General features: G+C 36.0%; 2 protein-coding genes across 43 annotated transcripts in view; both read right to left on the bottom strand.

Annotated features, from left to right (window-relative positions):
* LOC141388847 (protein lap4-like) overlaps positions 1 to 18,571 on the bottom strand; it is a 667,534-nt gene that overhangs the window by 176,681 nt on the left and 472,282 nt on the right. For 31 of the 42 annotated variants that reach the window (XM_073959312.1, XM_073959313.1, XM_073959314.1 and 28 more), the window contains 2 exons: positions 6,721 to 8,421; positions 6,097 to 6,465 (listed from right to left, as the gene is read on the bottom strand). The exons of 7 other annotated variants lie outside the window; for them this stretch is intronic. In XM_073959312.1, the coding sequence (XP_073815413.1) occupies positions 6,097 to 6,465; positions 6,721 to 8,421 (2,070 nt within the window). The remainder of the gene's footprint in view (positions 1 to 6,096; positions 6,466 to 6,720; positions 8,422 to 18,571) is intronic. 4 more of the 42 variants (XM_073959280.1, XM_073959285.1, XM_073959278.1 and 1 more) reach the window with 2 other exon arrangements.
* On the bottom strand, positions 1,610 to 6,083 carry LOC141388848 (uncharacterized). Its single transcript, XM_073959317.1, has 2 exons — positions 5,890 to 6,083; positions 1,610 to 5,833 (listed from the first exon to the last, which is right to left on the bottom strand). Exons 1-2 carry the CDS (start codon positions 6,081 to 6,083, stop codon positions 5,320 to 5,322), a joined length of 708 nt encoding a protein of 235 aa, XP_073815418.1. The 3' UTR covers positions 1,610 to 5,319.

Raw genomic sequence — 18,571 nt, 5'->3', positions numbered from 1 at the left:
AATATTACGAAAGCCAAATTTTGGACCGAATCGGTTGATCCGTTCGAGAGTTATCGTGCGCTCCAGCCAGCCAGACAGACAGAGAGACGGACATGGCTAAATCAACTCCAAATTGTCTGAAACACATTTCGTCCAAACACACTTGGGGTCTAAAACCATTATTTCGATGAGGCAAATTTTGCGCGTATGAAAGTGTATATACCCTCGTTAGCATAAATGCTGAGGGTATAATAAAATCTCAAATAAAAGAAAACTAGTTGGCCTGAATTAGAAAAAAACTTCGTTATGTTTCATGGTGCAAAAATAAAGCTGACAGTGGAAAACCAGCTGAAGCCTTCTAGAGCTTTCAAAGCTAGAGCTACAAAAATCTCGCTCGAATTTGAGTATAGAGTAAAACTCCCTCGAATTCGAGCTGGAGTACTTCTGCGAGTAGAAAAAATAAATGATGTATTCTCTATTTTTCTATGCCAATAGAATAGGATCGCATAGGTTCGTTTTCGTGTGGGACGAGTACTCTTTTAGTTTTTTGTTGTCTTATTTGCAAGTGTGGACATTTTCTCAATCTATAGCTGCAATCTAAACAAATAAATATGTATAACACTGTGTGTAATTTATTGAGTCATGTTTAGAAGACCAAAAAAGAGAAGACATGTGTCTCGCCGTTTTTCTCTATCTCATCAACTTTCGAGTTTACAGGCCTCCAAAAGTTAGTGGCTTTGATGTCGAAAGGGATCATTTTGTCAGGATCATATCCTCCAAATCCGTTAAGAAATTTGATTTACTCTCAGAGGCAAAGTTGTATCCCTTGTCTTAAAGAATAAAAATTGTGAACACATAAATTCCATCCAACTTCATATTCAAGGTCAAAATCGAGAACTACCACTCGCGATTAAAATCGAGCAAAACGAAGCTCTGGCCAAAGTCACTTAGAGAAAATATCGGGTAAAATATCGGGTTGACCAATAATTTAAAATTCCGCGTCAGCTTTGGTGACAGTGATATATCCTTTGCCACACGAACCATAAACTGGATTAAAGCACAAAAGTCTTGAAAATTTCAAGAATTAAATTTGAAAATCATTTATTTCGATAGTTATTGTGACAAACAATCAATCATGATTTTTTTATATTTTGGGTCATTATGCCAGGAAGCATGGACTACTCGCCCACGAAAAAATTTTGAATGCGATCAATTTGGTAAAAAATACTTTTCGGTACTAAGAACAGTACTATATTCCTTTGGTTTGAAGATGGAAAACGTTTAAAACAGGGTTTAAAATGCTATCGCCATATTAGCAAAAGCACCGAATATTTGAAGGTTTGCCTGCTAAAATTTCTTCGAAATATGTTTAGCAACAAATTTCACAAAAATATTGCTAGCGATGCTGATGCTATTTGATATTGTCGCTATAATAAAATAGCATCGGTCACGCATGCATGCAGCACTCATGATCAGCACATATCAGAAAAGAGAATAAGCAACAAAGTTTCAACGGCTTACCCAGGTTTTCAGCAAGCAATTGTTTTTCAGATCAGGGTTACCACTCTTTCCACTTTTTCGTTCAAAGGACATGTGAGTTTTTGGTAAAGCCGTTCAATATATATTTTTTTTTTATTTTTAAACAATAATAATTACTATTCTTTAGGTTCTACCATATGATGGATGCATTTTGACATTAAATGACACTTTTTTCTTACTGCGTTGGCAACTCTAATCACAAAACCACCCTCTGTTGCTAATTCACTGCGACGAATGGTCAGCCGACTGCTAAATATGTAGCGTGGTTGTCGATTATGCCTAACGAAAAAAAGATTAGGCGTACAAAACGATATAATTTTTAAATTCGTCTAACTAAAATGTGTATGACTCTTTAATATTTCCAATGACGCCATCTATATCTCAACTTTACCATTAGGGTTGTGTCAGCTGTTTGATAAAATAATTCTGAGGCAAATCCCCTCATCGTAATGCTGGCTTAAGTTTCCTAAGTATTTCAGCCGTGAACAGCTTCTCTACAAGAGGTGTCGTAGGACACGCCGTTTGGACTAGACGATAAAAAATAGGTCTCATATCATTGAGCCAATACGAGCCGGCGTGCACTCATTAATATGAGAAAAGTTTCTCTTGCCCCCTTCGTGGATATTGTTACGAATATAAGAAGTAGATTTAATTTTAATGAAGTTTCGTACTTTGTTCGATTCAGAATTACAACAATTACTGTATAGAATTTACTACAATCATCAAATTATCGCTTATTCTCAGTTTTCTATGTTTATTTTGCTATTGTTTTTGCCATACTCTCTCTCTCTCACATTTGTTTTGATCATTCAGTTGTAGCTTGCCTCATTCATAATTATCCCTTCTACTCTCTCGTATTTATTACCTATACCCCATTTGTTCTTTGCATTCATCCGTCTGTTTGTATGCGTGTAAGTGTAGTTGCGAATCGATTAGCATTTCGCTTTTACATTGGGCAACATCCTCTATTGAGGATGCTAGAGCAGTCTATGCCTCAGCAAGCGAGTATAAATACGTGAGAGTAACATGTGGGTGGGTTATAATTCATACAGCGAATTAAGTGAAATAAATAGTAATCTCAATGGAGAGAAGCTGTGTGCCTAGTAGAGTTAAGCTGTGTGCTTAGTAAAAAAGTAAAGTTTTGCGTAAGTATGTGAATAACGTAATTTTGGACTCGTAATCTAAACGAAACGAGAGAAGTCTCCCTTGTCCTATATGGGATGTTGTGGAACAATGTTTGTTTTAATCTAAACGAACCATAGTTTTATTTGGTACGAATCGAATCGGGAAATAAAACAACGTAAACCTAATTTCGCAACAATATGTATTGGGCGGAAACATGAATGAAGTCATAATATAAAGGGAAGTGCACACTACCATTCAAAACTGACAATCAAAGTTCTTTTAGGACCATTTTATGGCAAATAAAACATTTGTTAAGCTACAAATGTTAAGAATACAATATGTCAAGTATTATTTAAAGAATAGGAAAGAAAATATTCAGCCAGACTTTCATATTAACGAAACGGACACCGATATTTAACTGTTTTTACCAAATCAAAAGATAGAAAAATCGAAAAGTCTAACACTGTGCAACATTTTTAAGGTAATCTTGTGCAAACAATTTGGGCTTAGGATTTTTTGAAAGTACAGACCCCAATGACAAAAATCCTAGTTGGGTTTTGTTGTGTCAGATCCAGTTTGGATTATATGGCCCCATATACATAAACATGGTTAAATATTGACTTTTACACAAATTCTGGGCTATATCTCTGAAACCTATATGAATCTTCATCTGACCTCTGAAGCAAATTTGTAGATAAGATCAAGAATAAAATATCTGGAGAAATAATGAACTCGAAAAACTACATTTATTGCCTCAAATTTTATAAAATATCGAACATTTCCATAATTTTTATACATTTCGCACCGTATCTCCAAAACCGTTAATTTTTTCTTAATGTTTCCTTTTGGAAGAATATTCGTGGGCATGTAATACACAACTCTTTAGAACATGTCATTGTTGTAAAATGCCTCTATCACGTTGTTTTCAGCATATTTTTCAACGACGATTTAATGAATATGTCAATAATGTGGTGAAATCCGAAATGGGAGAATAAACTGTTGGTGTGAACTGTGTTTGAAACACGTGTTGTAAAAGATATGATGCAAAATACCGCTGAAACAACATGAAGTAAGCATTTTAAAGTTTCAGAATGTTCTGAAGAATTGCTGAGAACTTTATTTGGAATATTTTTGCAAAAGGTTAAATAGGTTTAACTGATACTGACCAGAATTTCAGAAATTATGTAAAATGTTCTATATTTTATCGATTTTGATGCCCCAAATGGAGTTTTTCTTATATGGTCTGTTCAGAAGAAAAGATCTACTAATTTAGGGCTACAAAATTGCCAAAGCAAAGCCAAATTTCTAATCGTTTCTGAGATAAAGGCCCGATATATGCAAAAAAAAAAAAAAACTGTAGTTTTAGCCCGGTTTAGATGAGGCCATTAAATCCGAATTGGATATGACAGGACAAAACCCTATTATGGTTTTTGTAGCCTCAATTTTTTTATTTTCCAAAAATGCATACTAGAAGTTGTTTGCATTTTCAGTGTTGCATAGCGTAATCATACTTTGGAGGTAAAAATTTTCATATTTCGGCTATAAAGAAAAACTTCCCCATAAGTCAGCGGATTCAGTGATAAAAGGTACATTAATGCCATTGAGTCAAAAACAGGAATGGGCTACAGTTTATTGATATTAAAACTGTCTGTGAAATAAATAAAAAATATCGAAAAGTCTCGAAGCAATCATACTTTGGTGTTAAAAATCGCCCCATTTCGGCTATATAGGAAAACTTCCCCAAATAGCCAAGCGCCGTTAGGGTTCAGTGAAAAAAGTTACATCCACGTCATTGAGTCAACAAAATAGCAATTGAGTCAAAAAATTGATATGAGCTAATCCCCCCATTGATTCATTGGAGATGTTTCTGTGAATTGTTTTTAACTTCAAACTTTCACGATATCTTTTCTCCATTGAAAACTGTTCTGTGTATGAAGTTTGAACTAAGTTTACATGATATGGCCAACCTGGAAGAATAATATAATGTAAAAATTTGTTTTTTTTTGAAAAGAGATCGGAAAAGTGTTATGTCAAATAACTTTATGTGGAATGTTCAACCTTTATTTCTTAATAACGTACAGTATTAAATAAAGCCCCAGCAGAAAAACTCTATGGTTGTACGTTTTACATCGATCCCTTCGCAAAATATAAATCAACTGCTCCTTTTAAAACACCACACACTGTACATTATTAAAAACGAAAACTAAAACAAAACTCTCAAAAAGTGACAACAAAAAAGGCCAAAAATTATTGGAAGGAGAAAGCTAATTACAAAATTTCAAAGCAACTGCCCTCATGACTACCAGCCATAGGAATAATTGTAGATTTCCAACACACACACCCGAAAATCACAAACAATTGGCTAACAATATTTTGACAGAAATAAAACCAAATTAAACTGACTGGCTTAACACAAACTAATGACAGCATTTCCTAAATGGAAACCTCCCATCCGTTAGACGACAAACACCACATTGACCATTCACCACCCTCATATCACTCGAAAATTCTAAATTTGACTTTGGCCAAAAACCAAGGCAACTGACTGACTAATCTAACCACCAACCACAAAAAACGACAACACAACGCCAATAATGATGAGCAGAAGGAGTAGAGGTAGAGTGAGAGGTATAATAACATGAAAACGAAAAACCAAATTTGTGGAAGGATAATGTCTTAAACAGTAGTCTCTTTGCCACTTGATGTTAGTGAACTAGGCTGTTGACGACGACTATTGGAGGCAGCCGCTTGATTTTCAGCTGCTAAGCTTAATTGTGGTTGGGATTGTGAACGCAACTTAAGTGGACGACCACCAGCCGGTGGTGGTGGTGGAGCTTTACGCAATTTTTGAATTGGTTTTTGTGGACGTTTGGGTGGCAAGGGTGGAGGTGGAGGCGACATTGAAGTGCGACAATTCAATGAGGTATCACTGCTACGTCTTGAATCGAAAAAGGATGTATTACTGTAAATGGCCTCCTCTTCAATGGTGGCGTAGATATCATCATTACTATAACCTTCAGCCTCACAATAGGTGGCGGCATTTAAGATTTGCGAATTATAACGCCGATGCAGTGAAGATGTCGATGAATCTATGTCAAAGGAGGAGGTGGAGGAGAAATTAACCATGGCTGAGGTAGTGGTATTTTGATAATTGTTGTCAGTGGTGTTGTTATCTAAAATATCTGAAATGCTGGGGAATTTCAAATCACTATAGGAGGGGGTGGGTGGTGAGGTAATATTTCTAACCTCATTGGCTGTTGGTGTTGTTGTGGATGTTGCTGTGGGGGAAGAAAAACTATTTTTGTTGTTACTAGTAATGGTTTTGCCTGTGTTACTGGCCGTGTTTGGGGTTCGAGGAGAGTGCTTAACAACATCATTGCTGTTGGGGGACTCGTGTTTCTGTTGTGGTTGTTCTTGTTGTTTTTGCTGTTGCTGTTCATTAACTTCACTCACCACTATATGTTGCTGATGCATATGCAACTGTGGCGTATGCTGTTGTTGTTGCTGAATGATAACTGGTGCCGCTGCAGCACCGGCCGCTGCACTTACACCCGCCAGCATGGCCTGTGGCAACAACACATAACCACCACCGCCCAAAGCGATTATAGACTGTCCCGGAGCCAAAACGTGGGCAGCACTTGGCTGTTGTAGCTGAGGCAGATTAGAATATTGTACCGGTAATATTTGAGCTGTGGGAAAGATTTGTGTTGGGGACAAAGGATCATGTTGTTGCAGGACGGTGGTGGTTGTTGTTGCTGACACAGTCGATGCCATAGACGACGTCGTTGTTGTTGTTGAGCTCTTTGTTAAATCCAAACGTTGCTGGTTAGCAGCATGTGTAGAGGGAGTAGAAGAAGAAGAATTTGGGGAAATTGTTTCATTGTTAGTGTTAACAATATTTAAGAGACTTTCACTAGCGTTGCTTTCATCATCACGCAAATGTTGTTGTGGTGTTGGTGGTGGGGGTAAATCTTTTTTCAATGTGGCATAGGATATGGGAATTTCGCTTATGGATGGCTGAGGAGGTGGGGGTAGGGGAAAGTCTAGGTCTTCACTTGAATCTACTAAGGAATTTACCATATTTCGCTGTTGTTGTTGCTGTTTACTGCTGCCACTGGGCACTGGTGGGGCTTTTTCGTTGGGTATTCCCAATTCGGGTACATGGGTTTTGCTTCCGGCCGAGCGACGCAATTGATTCCTTAGCTCATTCTCTTGCAGTAAAATTGTGCGATGTTCCTCCTCGCTAACCAATATATTATCGGGAGAGTTTTCATGAATAAAATCTGCAGGACGTCGCTGGGATGGTGGCACTTCATCTATTGATGGAACTGCATAGAGAGTGGGCACTGGTGGTGGTAGCGGTGGCAGGATTTCCATGTATTGGGACTCCTCGCTAGTGCCCAGCGTTGGCTGCAACTTAGGTGGAAGTTTAGGCAATGTAGCATAATTTACCGGTGGTGGAGGAGGACTATCTTTGGGCCTTGGGGTGGGACTTATGGGTGTTTTAACCCTTACCGGTACTTTGGCTGCCGGTGTTGATGGCCTTGAGGGCACTTCATGTATTTGATTTGTGGTGGGATCATGTTCGAATACAGCAAAATCACCATGTCCAACATCGGTGCTTTGGAAGCTTTCCAATGCAAAATTATGCATGAGATCGGCCTTTTTCAATTTCGGCTTTGGCTTTATGGGTGGTGGTGGGGGTTTTCTTGAAGACTGAGTCGAAAGATTTTCTGTGGATTTTGATTGTTGTGAAGTACTGGACATTCTTTCAGATTGTAAAAGATCCTCATTGGATTTCCATCCCGATTTGGAGCCAAAGAAATAATTCTCCCTAGGTGAACGTGGAGATTTCGATATGGCCTTGGCGATTTCGGTATACTCATCGGTACGATTTTTATCCAGAAATGCTTCACGGAATGGATTATCACGTTCGATTTCTGTTGACACAAGAACCTTTTCAGCTGGAGGTGGTGGACTTGCTAAACGTCCGCTGGTATAGTTGGGCGAGGGGGAAGGTGAAATGGCCCGCTGTACAACAGGTGACTCTATTTCCTTTATTCTGGCCACAGTTGGCACCAGGGGTGGCAATTTGTCGGGACGTTTCTTCTCCAGAGAAGAATTATTGGAAGACGATGGACTGGTGGAACGTAAGATACCCTTACGTGGCATACGCAATCTAGAGGGATTATATTCTTGTTCAGATTCATAATGCCTGGAAGTGAAATAATCGGGGGTCTTGGAACGTTCATAGTCCGATTTGGAACGTTCATCGCCGCTCAAGTCAAAGCTAACAGATTTACGATGATGGCCACCATAATTGGCACCAGAAAGATCGGGGGTACTTCGACCTGAGGCAGTTTGTAATCTGGCTTTGTGTACTCTTTGGCTGTCACTTTCCGAGTCGCTGGTATAACGTGGACGATTTCTTTCATAATAATCAGAGTCGGTGTCACAATGTTCAGTTGCATGGGGAGCTTGAGCACTAACTGGTGAGGGAGTATCCTCTTGCTGATCATTTTCATTATTATCATCATCCTCATCGTCGTCTTCGTCATCATCATCGTCCTCCTCATCGTCATCATCATCATCATCGTCGTCGTCATCTATAATATAAACAGGTTCCACTTTGATTTCATCAGAATCCACCTGATCGTCCTCCTCCTGCTGCTTCTGCTGCTCATTATCATCTCCAGCTTCCATTTCATTTATCATTTGTTTATATTCATAATGAGGATCCCTCTTTGCAGCAGTTTTGTTGCTTCCAGTTTTAGAGCTCTGTTTAAGAATGAATTCATTGAGGGAGTTGTATTTTTTTATAAAAAATAATCAGGATTTGTTTTTTGTTGTATTATATAGAGAAGAAAATTCAATTCAAAATGTTGATTATTTGTTTTTATCACATTATTTGTGTGCGTGTGAGTGTGTTTGTTTTTATTCGGTGTTTTTTGCAAAAAAAAAAAAAAGAACGGTGGAGATAAGAAAAGAATTATTAGAACTTGTGTAATTTATTTTATCAGAAAAAAGAATGTTAAAATATGCAAACACAGGTGGATAAAAAAAAAACACTTAAAAAGACACAGGACGTTTTAGACGGGAAGTTGTGGCAGTAATGTTGGGTGTGTTGATGATATTGGTGGGTATTTGATGATGGTACTTTTACTTGTTTTGCACTGTGACGGACGCTACAAAATGCACATAGCGTTTTCCAATTTCCATTTTCATTCAGTGATATGTGGGGTGTGGGTGGGTATGGATATTTTGCTGAGATAGTGATGATAGTAACGTAACGGTTTTTGTTGGGAAAGGATGTGAGTATTTAGCTTACTTATTATATAGAATTTGTTTTTTTTTTTTTTTTTTTTTGCTTTAAGCCCTTGGGAACAAAATTTAAACGAGTTTTTTTATAAAAAGCTAAGGAATGAAAATGTGTGTGAACTGAGACAAATAAGCTGCATTTTACCAATAGCAGTAGAGCCAATGATGATAATACGACACAAATAACGATAATGTATAAGAGAACCAAGAGATAATCAAGAAAATAACATAAATATCCAACTAAACGATTTCGGTAATTGTTTATAGAATAATTCCAAAACAGAGAGAAATCCTATCTGAATTCATAAGCTTATATTATAACCCTTAGACATGATTTCAATCTTTGCAGTTTTAGTCCAAAGTTCGCCTAATTTTTAAAGAACAAAAGAGAACTTAAAATAAGTGAAACCCCCGAAATTTCATGCTGCAAGAAATACACTGCGCAACATTTTTAAGGTAATCTTGTGCAAGCAATTTGAGCTGTGGATTTTTTGAAAGTACAGACCCAAACGACAGAAACCCTAGCTGGGTTTTGTTGTGTCAGATCCAGCTTCGATTTTATGGCCCCATCTAAACATGGTTCAATATTGACTTTTTAAAGGAATTCGGGGCTATATCTCTGAAACCAATGCGAATCTTCATCTGACCTCTGAAGCAAATTTTTAGATAAGTGCAAGAATAAAATATTTGGAGAAATAATGAACTCGAAAAATAACATTTATTGCTTCGAATTCATCTTTCAACGACGATTTAACAAATACTATGTCAATAATGTGGTGAAAATCGAAATGCGAGAATAAACTGTTGGTGTGAACTGTGTTAAAAATACATATTGTAAAAGATATGATGCAAAATACCGCTGAAACAACATTAAGTAAGCATTTTAGAGTTTCAGAATGTGCTGAATAATTGCTGAGAACTGTATTTGGAAGATTTTTGCAAAAGGTTACGTGGTTAAACTCCCAATAGTTTAGCCGAATTGTCTATATTTTATCGTAATTGATGTCCTGGATGGAGATTTTCTTATGTGGTCCTTTCAAAAGATAAGTTCTACTAGTTTAGGGCTACAATATTGCCAAAGACAGCAAGGCCAAATTATTAATCGTTTCTGAAATAAAGGCACGATAAATGCAGAAAACTGTAGTTTTAGCCCGGTATAGATGATGCCATAAAATCCGAACTGGATCTGACATGACAAAACCCTACTAGGGTTTTTGTAGTCTCAATATGTACTTTCAAAAAATGCATACTTGAAGTTGTTACCATTATAAGTTTTGCATAGTGATATAAACGGCATCAAAGAAACACATAACAGTAACACTGGCTACTCAGACAAATTCACATATCGAGACTAACAACCATAATTCGGTTTTGGTTAGTAAGGTCGCACTTGGATTTTAATGTTTCTGCTATGCCTTGTTAAAAGTTCTCTGTTTTTTTTTTTTTTTGTCTAACTGGAAACCAAAAAAATAATTTTGCAGTCCTTGGAAAAATTGGAATCCGAAAATCGAAGAAAATAAATAAAAATTGCGAACAATTTAAGGCGGCGTCAAGTTCGGGAGGGGCCGAACTTCTTTTACCATCCACCATAAAAAATATAGAGTTCAGCCATTCCCGGTGGATAATGTGGCTAAAATCTTAAAAATGTCTAAAAATTTAGAGGTATCGTTAATAGGGGCTATGTGATATTTTATACCTTCATCCGATACTATATACCAAATTTCAGACATTTTGGTCCAATAACGTGGCTAAAACCGTCAAAATACCAGCAATCGAGAGGTACCCTTCTATGGGGGATATGTCAAAACGTAGAGTCTTGTAGCCACAACGAAGACTAAATAGCAAATGTCGGCTATTTCAGAGAGAACATGAGGCTAAATCTTCGAAATATAGAAAATCCGTTCTATGGGGGCTATATAAAAAACATAGCACAAGACGATAAACCTCAAAGAGGACACGAACAACATAAGTGTTAGGAACCGAATTGCAATATAGATGCATGTGATACTAGTTTTTAAGTAGCCGTTATTATAAATTAAGGTTTTGCAATATTCTAACTTTGTGCAGTGACGAAAATACTTTATGTAAATTTTATTCAATTTATTAGAATATGTCAACAACAATTGACGAAACGTAGGGATTCATTCATTCAAGCTTAAAAAACCCACGCAAATGTATCTGCACCGACAATTCTGTGCTGGAATACTTTATAGATCCTTCCAAGGAATAATGAGACTAAAACCTGCAAAATACCGAAAATCGGGGACTATATCAATACGAGGACCGATATAACCCATGTCAATGCAAAACTTCTTATGAGTAATACAACATTATGTACCAAAGTATGATGCTATATTTTAAATATCACGAACACTATGTTGATTTAATTAGACTAACGGCCTATGTGCATAACAAGCCTCACCTGCTTGCCTTGCTTGTTCAGGCCACTGTCATGAGACACAAAACAATGAAAATGTCATCCCATCGAAATACTGGTTTCAGCCCTCACATTTGTTCAGACTAAATCTATATCAGACAATTGCTTCTCTTATTAATCTTAGAGAGGCACCTCCTTGGGTTTTGAGAGCCAGCGCCAATTATACAGATTTCACACTGTCCGTCTGTCTGTATCTCGAATGGAGTACCCAACCTGGTCATTCATTCATTTATTTTTATTTATTATTATTGTTATAATTATTTTTTTTGTGCTATACATTCCGAGATTTGGACCCGAAATTATCCAATATGTAGAGTCACTCCCTCATATATCTCTGGTAGTAAAAGTTTTAATACCCTTTTAATTATACCCTCAGCATTTATGCTAACGAGGGTATATACACTTTCATACGGGCAAAATGTGCCTCATCGAAATAATGGTTTTGGTATGTTTGGACGAAATGTGTTTCAGACAATTTGGAGTCGATTGAGCAATGTCCGTCCGTCTGTCTGTCTGGCTGGCTGGAGCGCACGATAACTCTCGAACGGATGAACCGACTCGGTTCAAATTTTGGCTTTCGTAATATTTTGCCCAAACTTAGTTTAAGTTCGAAGATGGGCTATATCGGTCTACTCCTTCCGGTACCTCCCACACAAAAGTTCGAAAATGTTCGGAAAATTTGTGCGCACGATAACTCCTGAAGGGAGCAACCGATTTGGTCCATACTTTGCACATCCTGAAATGTGTACCAGACTTAGATATGGTTTCAATATGGACTTAATCGGTCCAGTCCTTCGCGTACCTCCCACACAAAATTTCGGAAAAGTTCAGCTTAGGGTCATCTCTCGAATCGCTTTGATTTTTGTTTTAGCAACTTGTTTCCACTGCCCCCAATACGACGGTACAAGTTTCATTAGGGACAAGTCCAAACTTCCTGATAAAATAGCATGAAAGTTGCAAAAAAAATCCCTACGGAACCGTGTGAGGTGGTTGGAGCGCAAGATAACTCTAGAACGGATCTGCCGATTCGGTCCAGCATTTAGCCTTAGTAATATTTTGTCCAAACATAGTTAAAGTTCGAAGATAAGCCATATCGGTCCATTCCTTCAGGTACCTCCCCCACAAAAGGTCAGAAAATGGGGGGGCAAGTCCATACTTCTTGAGAAGAGTGTAAAAACCCCATAGGCAGTGGCTGCAGATCCACTTCCATAATGGTCAATGTCGATCCATTCCTTTTAGTATCTCCTCCGCAAGGCAAAGCCGACTGATACTTTTTTACTGGTTTTATTCTGTTTCAACTGTGTTATCGTGTGTTAAGGGGCAAGGAAGACTTCTCTCAAATCAAAAAGTGCACCCGCATTCTGTTTGCTCAACAATATGTGACCGACAAACTTTTAATAGCGCTGAGGGGAATTTTTTGCAACCGTTGAAAATTAAATGTTGTCTGGCCTGGGATTTGGACCCGAGCATTCACCGTTCAAGGCGGGTGTGCTTACTGTTGTACCACGGTGGCACAGAGACGTGATTAGGTCTGTCAGTGGAAAAATTGGACCTAAAGTCAAATTTCCTCTGAGCAGCCGATTATAATCGGTTCAGATTTGGATATAGCCCCCATATATATTTTCGTCTGATTTGAAGTATTTTGTGCACCAATCAGACAACGTGTGTCCAATAACGATGAAATTCGGGATATATGACAGAATTTGCACTAGAAAAAAGTTTGCCAAATAATATTGAAATCGATTCAGATTTGGTTATAGCCCCCATATATATTTTCGTCCGATTTGAGGTATTTGGTGCACAAAACACGCAAATTTTATCCGATGTTGATGCAATTTGAAAGTATCACAGAATTCGGACTAGAAATAACTTAGCCAAATTGTATTGAAATTGGTTCAGATTTGGATATAGTCCCGATTTGAGGTATTTGGTGCACCAATCACACTACGTGTGTACAATTTTGATAAAATTTGGGCAAATTATAATGAAATCGGTTCAAATTTTGGTTTATTGAAATCGGTTCATATATATTTTCGCCCGATTTGAAGTATTTTGTGCATCAAACACGCAAATTCTGTCCGATTTTGATGCAATTTGGAAAATGTCACCAAATACGGACTAGAAATAAGTCTGTCAAATTATATTGAAATCGGTTCAGATTTGAATATAGCTCCCATATATATTTGCACCCGATTTGAGGTATTTGGTGCACCAATCAGACTACGTGTGTCCAATAATGATGAAATTGGGATATATGGGATATATGTATGACGAATTTGCACTAGAAAAAAGTTTGCCAAATTATATTGAAATCGACTCAGATTTGTTTAAAGTTCCCATATACTTTCGCCCGATTTTAGACATTTGGTGCACCAATCTCGCCATGTATGTCAATTTTGATGAAATTTTAAATTGGATATACATTCTGATGAAATTTGTAAAATGTGACTCAATTTGGTCAAGAAAAAATTTCGCCAAATTATATTGAAATTGTGGTGGCATAGGGTATCATATAGTCGGCCCGCCCGACTTTGATCCTTCCCTTACTGCCTCTATCTTTCATTTCCATAATACCTAAGATTTACCCCAACTAACGTACTCATTACAGAAAATACTCATTATTCTTCTTTTTTACATACAAAAATTTTTTAAATATTTTATTGTTTGTTTGTTTTTATTTATTAATAAATAATGTTCATTTATCACCAAATCACATAAATTAATACATCGAATAAACAACATTTAAAACAATTTCTTCTCTGTCAAATCCTTATTTATTACTCGTCTCGTGTAATTAGTTTAAATATCTTTTACGGGTTTTCTTCAAATTGTATGGGGATTTTTTCTTAGGGTTGCTTTCACAATAAATTCATGATAATTATTCTATTTAAAGATACGACAAGCGTATCTAATTTTTAAGGGTTCTTTGTTTTTTACCTTCAATAATTAATTTAAATATCTAACCTATTAACATAACAATTATGACAATAATTAATAATCGATTTTTCTTTTTTCAGGGGGCTTTTAGGTAAATTTCAATTAGTTAACAACAATTTAAGAATTTTAAGTAATTTTTTCTTCATTAAATACTCTTTTTGCTTATAAATATTGGACCATTGAGATTTGTATGGAATGTTTGTTTGTAGTGATACTTTTTCTTTTTTTAATTTTAAAAGTAACACATGGACTGAAAAAAACTGTTGAAAGGATACAATTCCGTGGCGAGCTTAAGGTCGATTATGTATGTTAACATGAAGAGGGATTGGTGTAGCTCTTTTATATTCTGCATGTTTTGATCTCTACGTAACGTAATCAAAATTGTCATGTTGCTCTTCATGAAAATATGGTTTGGGAATAATAATCTTAAACTGTGACTTTCCAGTCCATGTGTTATAAGGAAACATAAATACCCATAGTTTTACTTTTTTTCTTGAATTTTTTTGTTATTGCTGTACGTGTTTAGTAGTTATATTTTAGGTTTTCTTTAAGAAATATTCAGTATAAATATAAACTAGTAAAAGAAACCTTTTTCTTGATTTTAAGTGCTGAGTTAATATTAAGTTTTGATACACCTAAAGTGGTCATCCTTTCTTTTTTGTTTGTATTGTGTAAAGTTTGAGTTGTTATATTTTTTCTCTGTAAATTTGTTGTTTATTTTTTTTCAATATAGTATTAATGGAACATTTAAAAAAAAAGGGATTTTACTTCTTTTTTTGTACATAAAAAAAATATTTTTTTTTATTTTACACAATAACAAAATTAGAAACATCACACAGGACAAATATTGTTTTATTAACTATATATTGATTTATCATAAATTTTAACTAAAGATTTTCAAATATAGGATGTTGAACTCTGCAAGATTTTACGGCGTTAAATCAATAGTTCATTAACGAATAATTTATAGAAAAATTCATATTTGTACCTGTGATTTTGTTTCTATTTTAATTTTTATAAGAAATATATAAATTAATATTTGTTATTTATTTTTTTATTTAATGACAACAACGGCAGTTTACTTTTTTCACTATGTTAACATAAACTCTTAACTATATACATATTTGTGTCTTGGTAATAAAGAAACTGGGAGTTCCGAAATGTAAAATCAACTGAGTGGATTCGTGAGGTGTACTTTAGTACTGCTTTACTGCAATAACTACAAACACGAAGCATGAGCGAAAAATGTATGCATCGCTCCTAAAAACCATGTCATCAAAAATTTGCTGGTGCCATTTGTGGTAGCAAATGGAATTTTCAACATAGTATGGAGGGTATATTGAAATTGTGTTTTCGATAGTAAAGCATTGAAATAATAATAGGCGACACTAAATTCTGAATCGATCAATGCATGTCCGCCCGTCTTTGGTAACCACTATAGCACTCAGAAAAAAATTAGATAAGGCGCTAAAATTTTGGAAATATGCGTCTTTGTTTTCAGGCAAGTTCGAAGATGGATTATATCGGTTCACGTTTTGGTATAGCCTCCATATAACGATACCGCCCGATTTCAGGTATTTTGATATTTTTAACAACATTTTAAGCCCCACTTAGGTATAATTTGGCACAAAGAGTTCCTAGCGGTCAAAAATCGTCTCCACCAAAAATTGTGGAGATAGGTCCATTATTTTGAAATATACCCGATTTCAGTTTTTTTAAGTTCTTATCTACATTTTCGGTCTAAATTGGCTGTAGTTTAGCATTTAGGATTCGTAGTGATTAAAAAACGTCTCTGCCTAAAGTTGTAGACATATATAGGTTCACTTTTTGGACTAGCACGCATAAAACTTTAACGGCGATTTAAGAGGTTAACTCTACTTGTCACTTTCAAAAAATCGAAAACAATGTTATTGGCTTATTGTGAATTACAGGTAGTATGGAGCAAGCATGGTCACATTTGGCACGGCGGTGCCGATGATTTTCGTCAATTTACACGCACACGAAAGAGCGTACAAAAGAGAACACATGTTTTGATTTGTTATTGTTTTGTTGCTTGCGTGAATACAAACTTACTAACATACTGTTATAAGTTGCCAATATTTTGAATACATTTACATTTTCTGCGTACTCTTTTTGGTCATGCCTGGTGAAGAGTATGCCGCAAAAAATTCAAGTCGATCGGAGTAAAGTTGGCTGCGATATAAGATATCAGGAAGGGAACAATTAGTGTGATTTGTATGTAGAATGGAAACTAGTCGAAATGGCATTTTTGAAGTCGGTGCCAACGATAGCTCGAAAACGAATTAACGGGTCTTCATATGGTTTGGTTAGCTTATTAAATACATAAAAAGATTGTCTTTAGCGAGACAGATTTTTTTAATTTTTTTTTTTGTGACATTGAAGGGTCAATTTTTTTCGTTAAAATTGAAATTTTGACTTTGACAACTCACAATTTTTTTTTTAAATCAATTTTTTAAAATTCTGTTTCGCTTAAAGATAAGATCATTATGTTCTTAAAAGGCCCACAAAAATATGCCAAGGTCGGCCCATCCGTTTTCGAACTATCGTTGGTACCACAAAACGCTTTTAAAGTGAAAGGATTTCATAGGAAGCCATTTACCACAAGACTATGCAATATTTTTCAAAAACAAAAATTCTAGAAGTAGTATAAGATGTGCTATTTCAAATGAAAGAAAGAATTATTTAAAAATATTGGTAGTTTCGTTGAAAAAAAATATGAAAAATGAGTTTTTTGGTCTGCACAACTAGCGATAACCCCTTAAGGTTTTTTGCATTTAGCGTTCAAAGTGTTTAACAAACTTGTCTACCAAGTTCGACACAGGCCCACGTTGGTATGATCTGATACAGCGGTACCACCATCTGTTCGTCTGCTTGTCTGTCTGGCTGGAGCACACAATAACTCTCGAACAGATCAATCGAATGGCTACAAAATTTGATTCTCGTAATATTATCTATAAACTTATATTAAGTTGTGACATTTCTTGCGGCAGTTGGAACAAAGATATCGAAGAAAGATACGCCACACTTGGCACAATGATCCTAGCTGTAAGGTATACAAGGCAGTATGTTATATCCTCTCCAAGCGAAGAACTTTATCTCTGCTTCGCATGAAGAACTTTTTTTTTAGTTTTTAATTCAATTTATTCAAAAATATATTAATTACAAATATAATATGTTGCCCCAGCGCCTTGAAGGCTTATTGGGGCTAATTGATTAAAATATTTTCTTAAAGACGTGATTGCAAAAAGTACTAATAGTATTACTTCCCTACTACGTCAGAAGCATCTCTATATAGTTAGAAAGATATAATTTCATCATTCGTTTAAATAACGATATATTCGTAAGACTCTTTATATTATTAGGTATGTGGTTATATTCCAAGCAACCATTGTGCTCAATCCGTTGCTTTGATATTTCAAATCTGCATCTTTTTACTTTTAAATTTGATCCATTTCGTGTGTTCATTGTTGTTTGATTTAAGTCAAACTGTATTGATCCAGAACCAATATGATTTATAACTTTGTACATATATGTTAGCATTTGCAATTTATATATGCCATGCAATGGAAGTATGCTATTGGAATTGTTGCTATACAGATCATAAGTTCGACCTAAAATTAACGGTGGCAACAGCCACGGGCCTCTACAGAATAAGTTAAACGACTTTCAAATGGGAAACGGATTATATTATTGACTACTGCAGGCTATGCGAAGATGAAGGAGAAACAGATACAATCGAGCACTTATTATGTCGCTGTCACACGTGAACACACGATCTAATCTCTGACAACCTTCGGCCAAACGAGCCAACAAGTCGACTTCTTCTTGTCAAGGGTCTGAAGTGGCTTCAGCGAGAACAAAATACTGTGCCATAAAATTGGCAAACTTTCTCTCTCTACTCTACACCTAAAATATTATATTAATAACTCCCTCAAATCTCTGTTATAAATATTTTGTCCTTCTTTCCACCGTACCTATGTTTCCCTACATCTTTATGCTTCTGTACTTTATCAGGATGAACACAATGGACCACAACCTTGTGGAACTGAGTGAAGTAGATGTTTACTACGACAGCCACGCGTCCTTTAACCTAACCCAGATCATGTTCGAAGATGCGCCAAATCGGCCCACACCTTCGGGTACCTCCCCTTCGAACGTTCAAAAATTTTCACTTAAATGGTTTGCACGATAACTCTCGAAAGGAGAAGCTGATTT

The sequence above is a fragment of the Musca autumnalis genome, unplaced genomic scaffold (genome assembly GCF_047663935.1).
Source record: "Musca autumnalis isolate F117 unplaced genomic scaffold, ASM4766393v1 scaffold_1, whole genome shotgun sequence".
Lineage (NCBI taxonomy): Eukaryota > Metazoa > Arthropoda > Insecta > Diptera > Muscidae > Musca > Musca autumnalis.
This window is presented reverse-complemented; position numbering and strand designations above follow the sequence as displayed.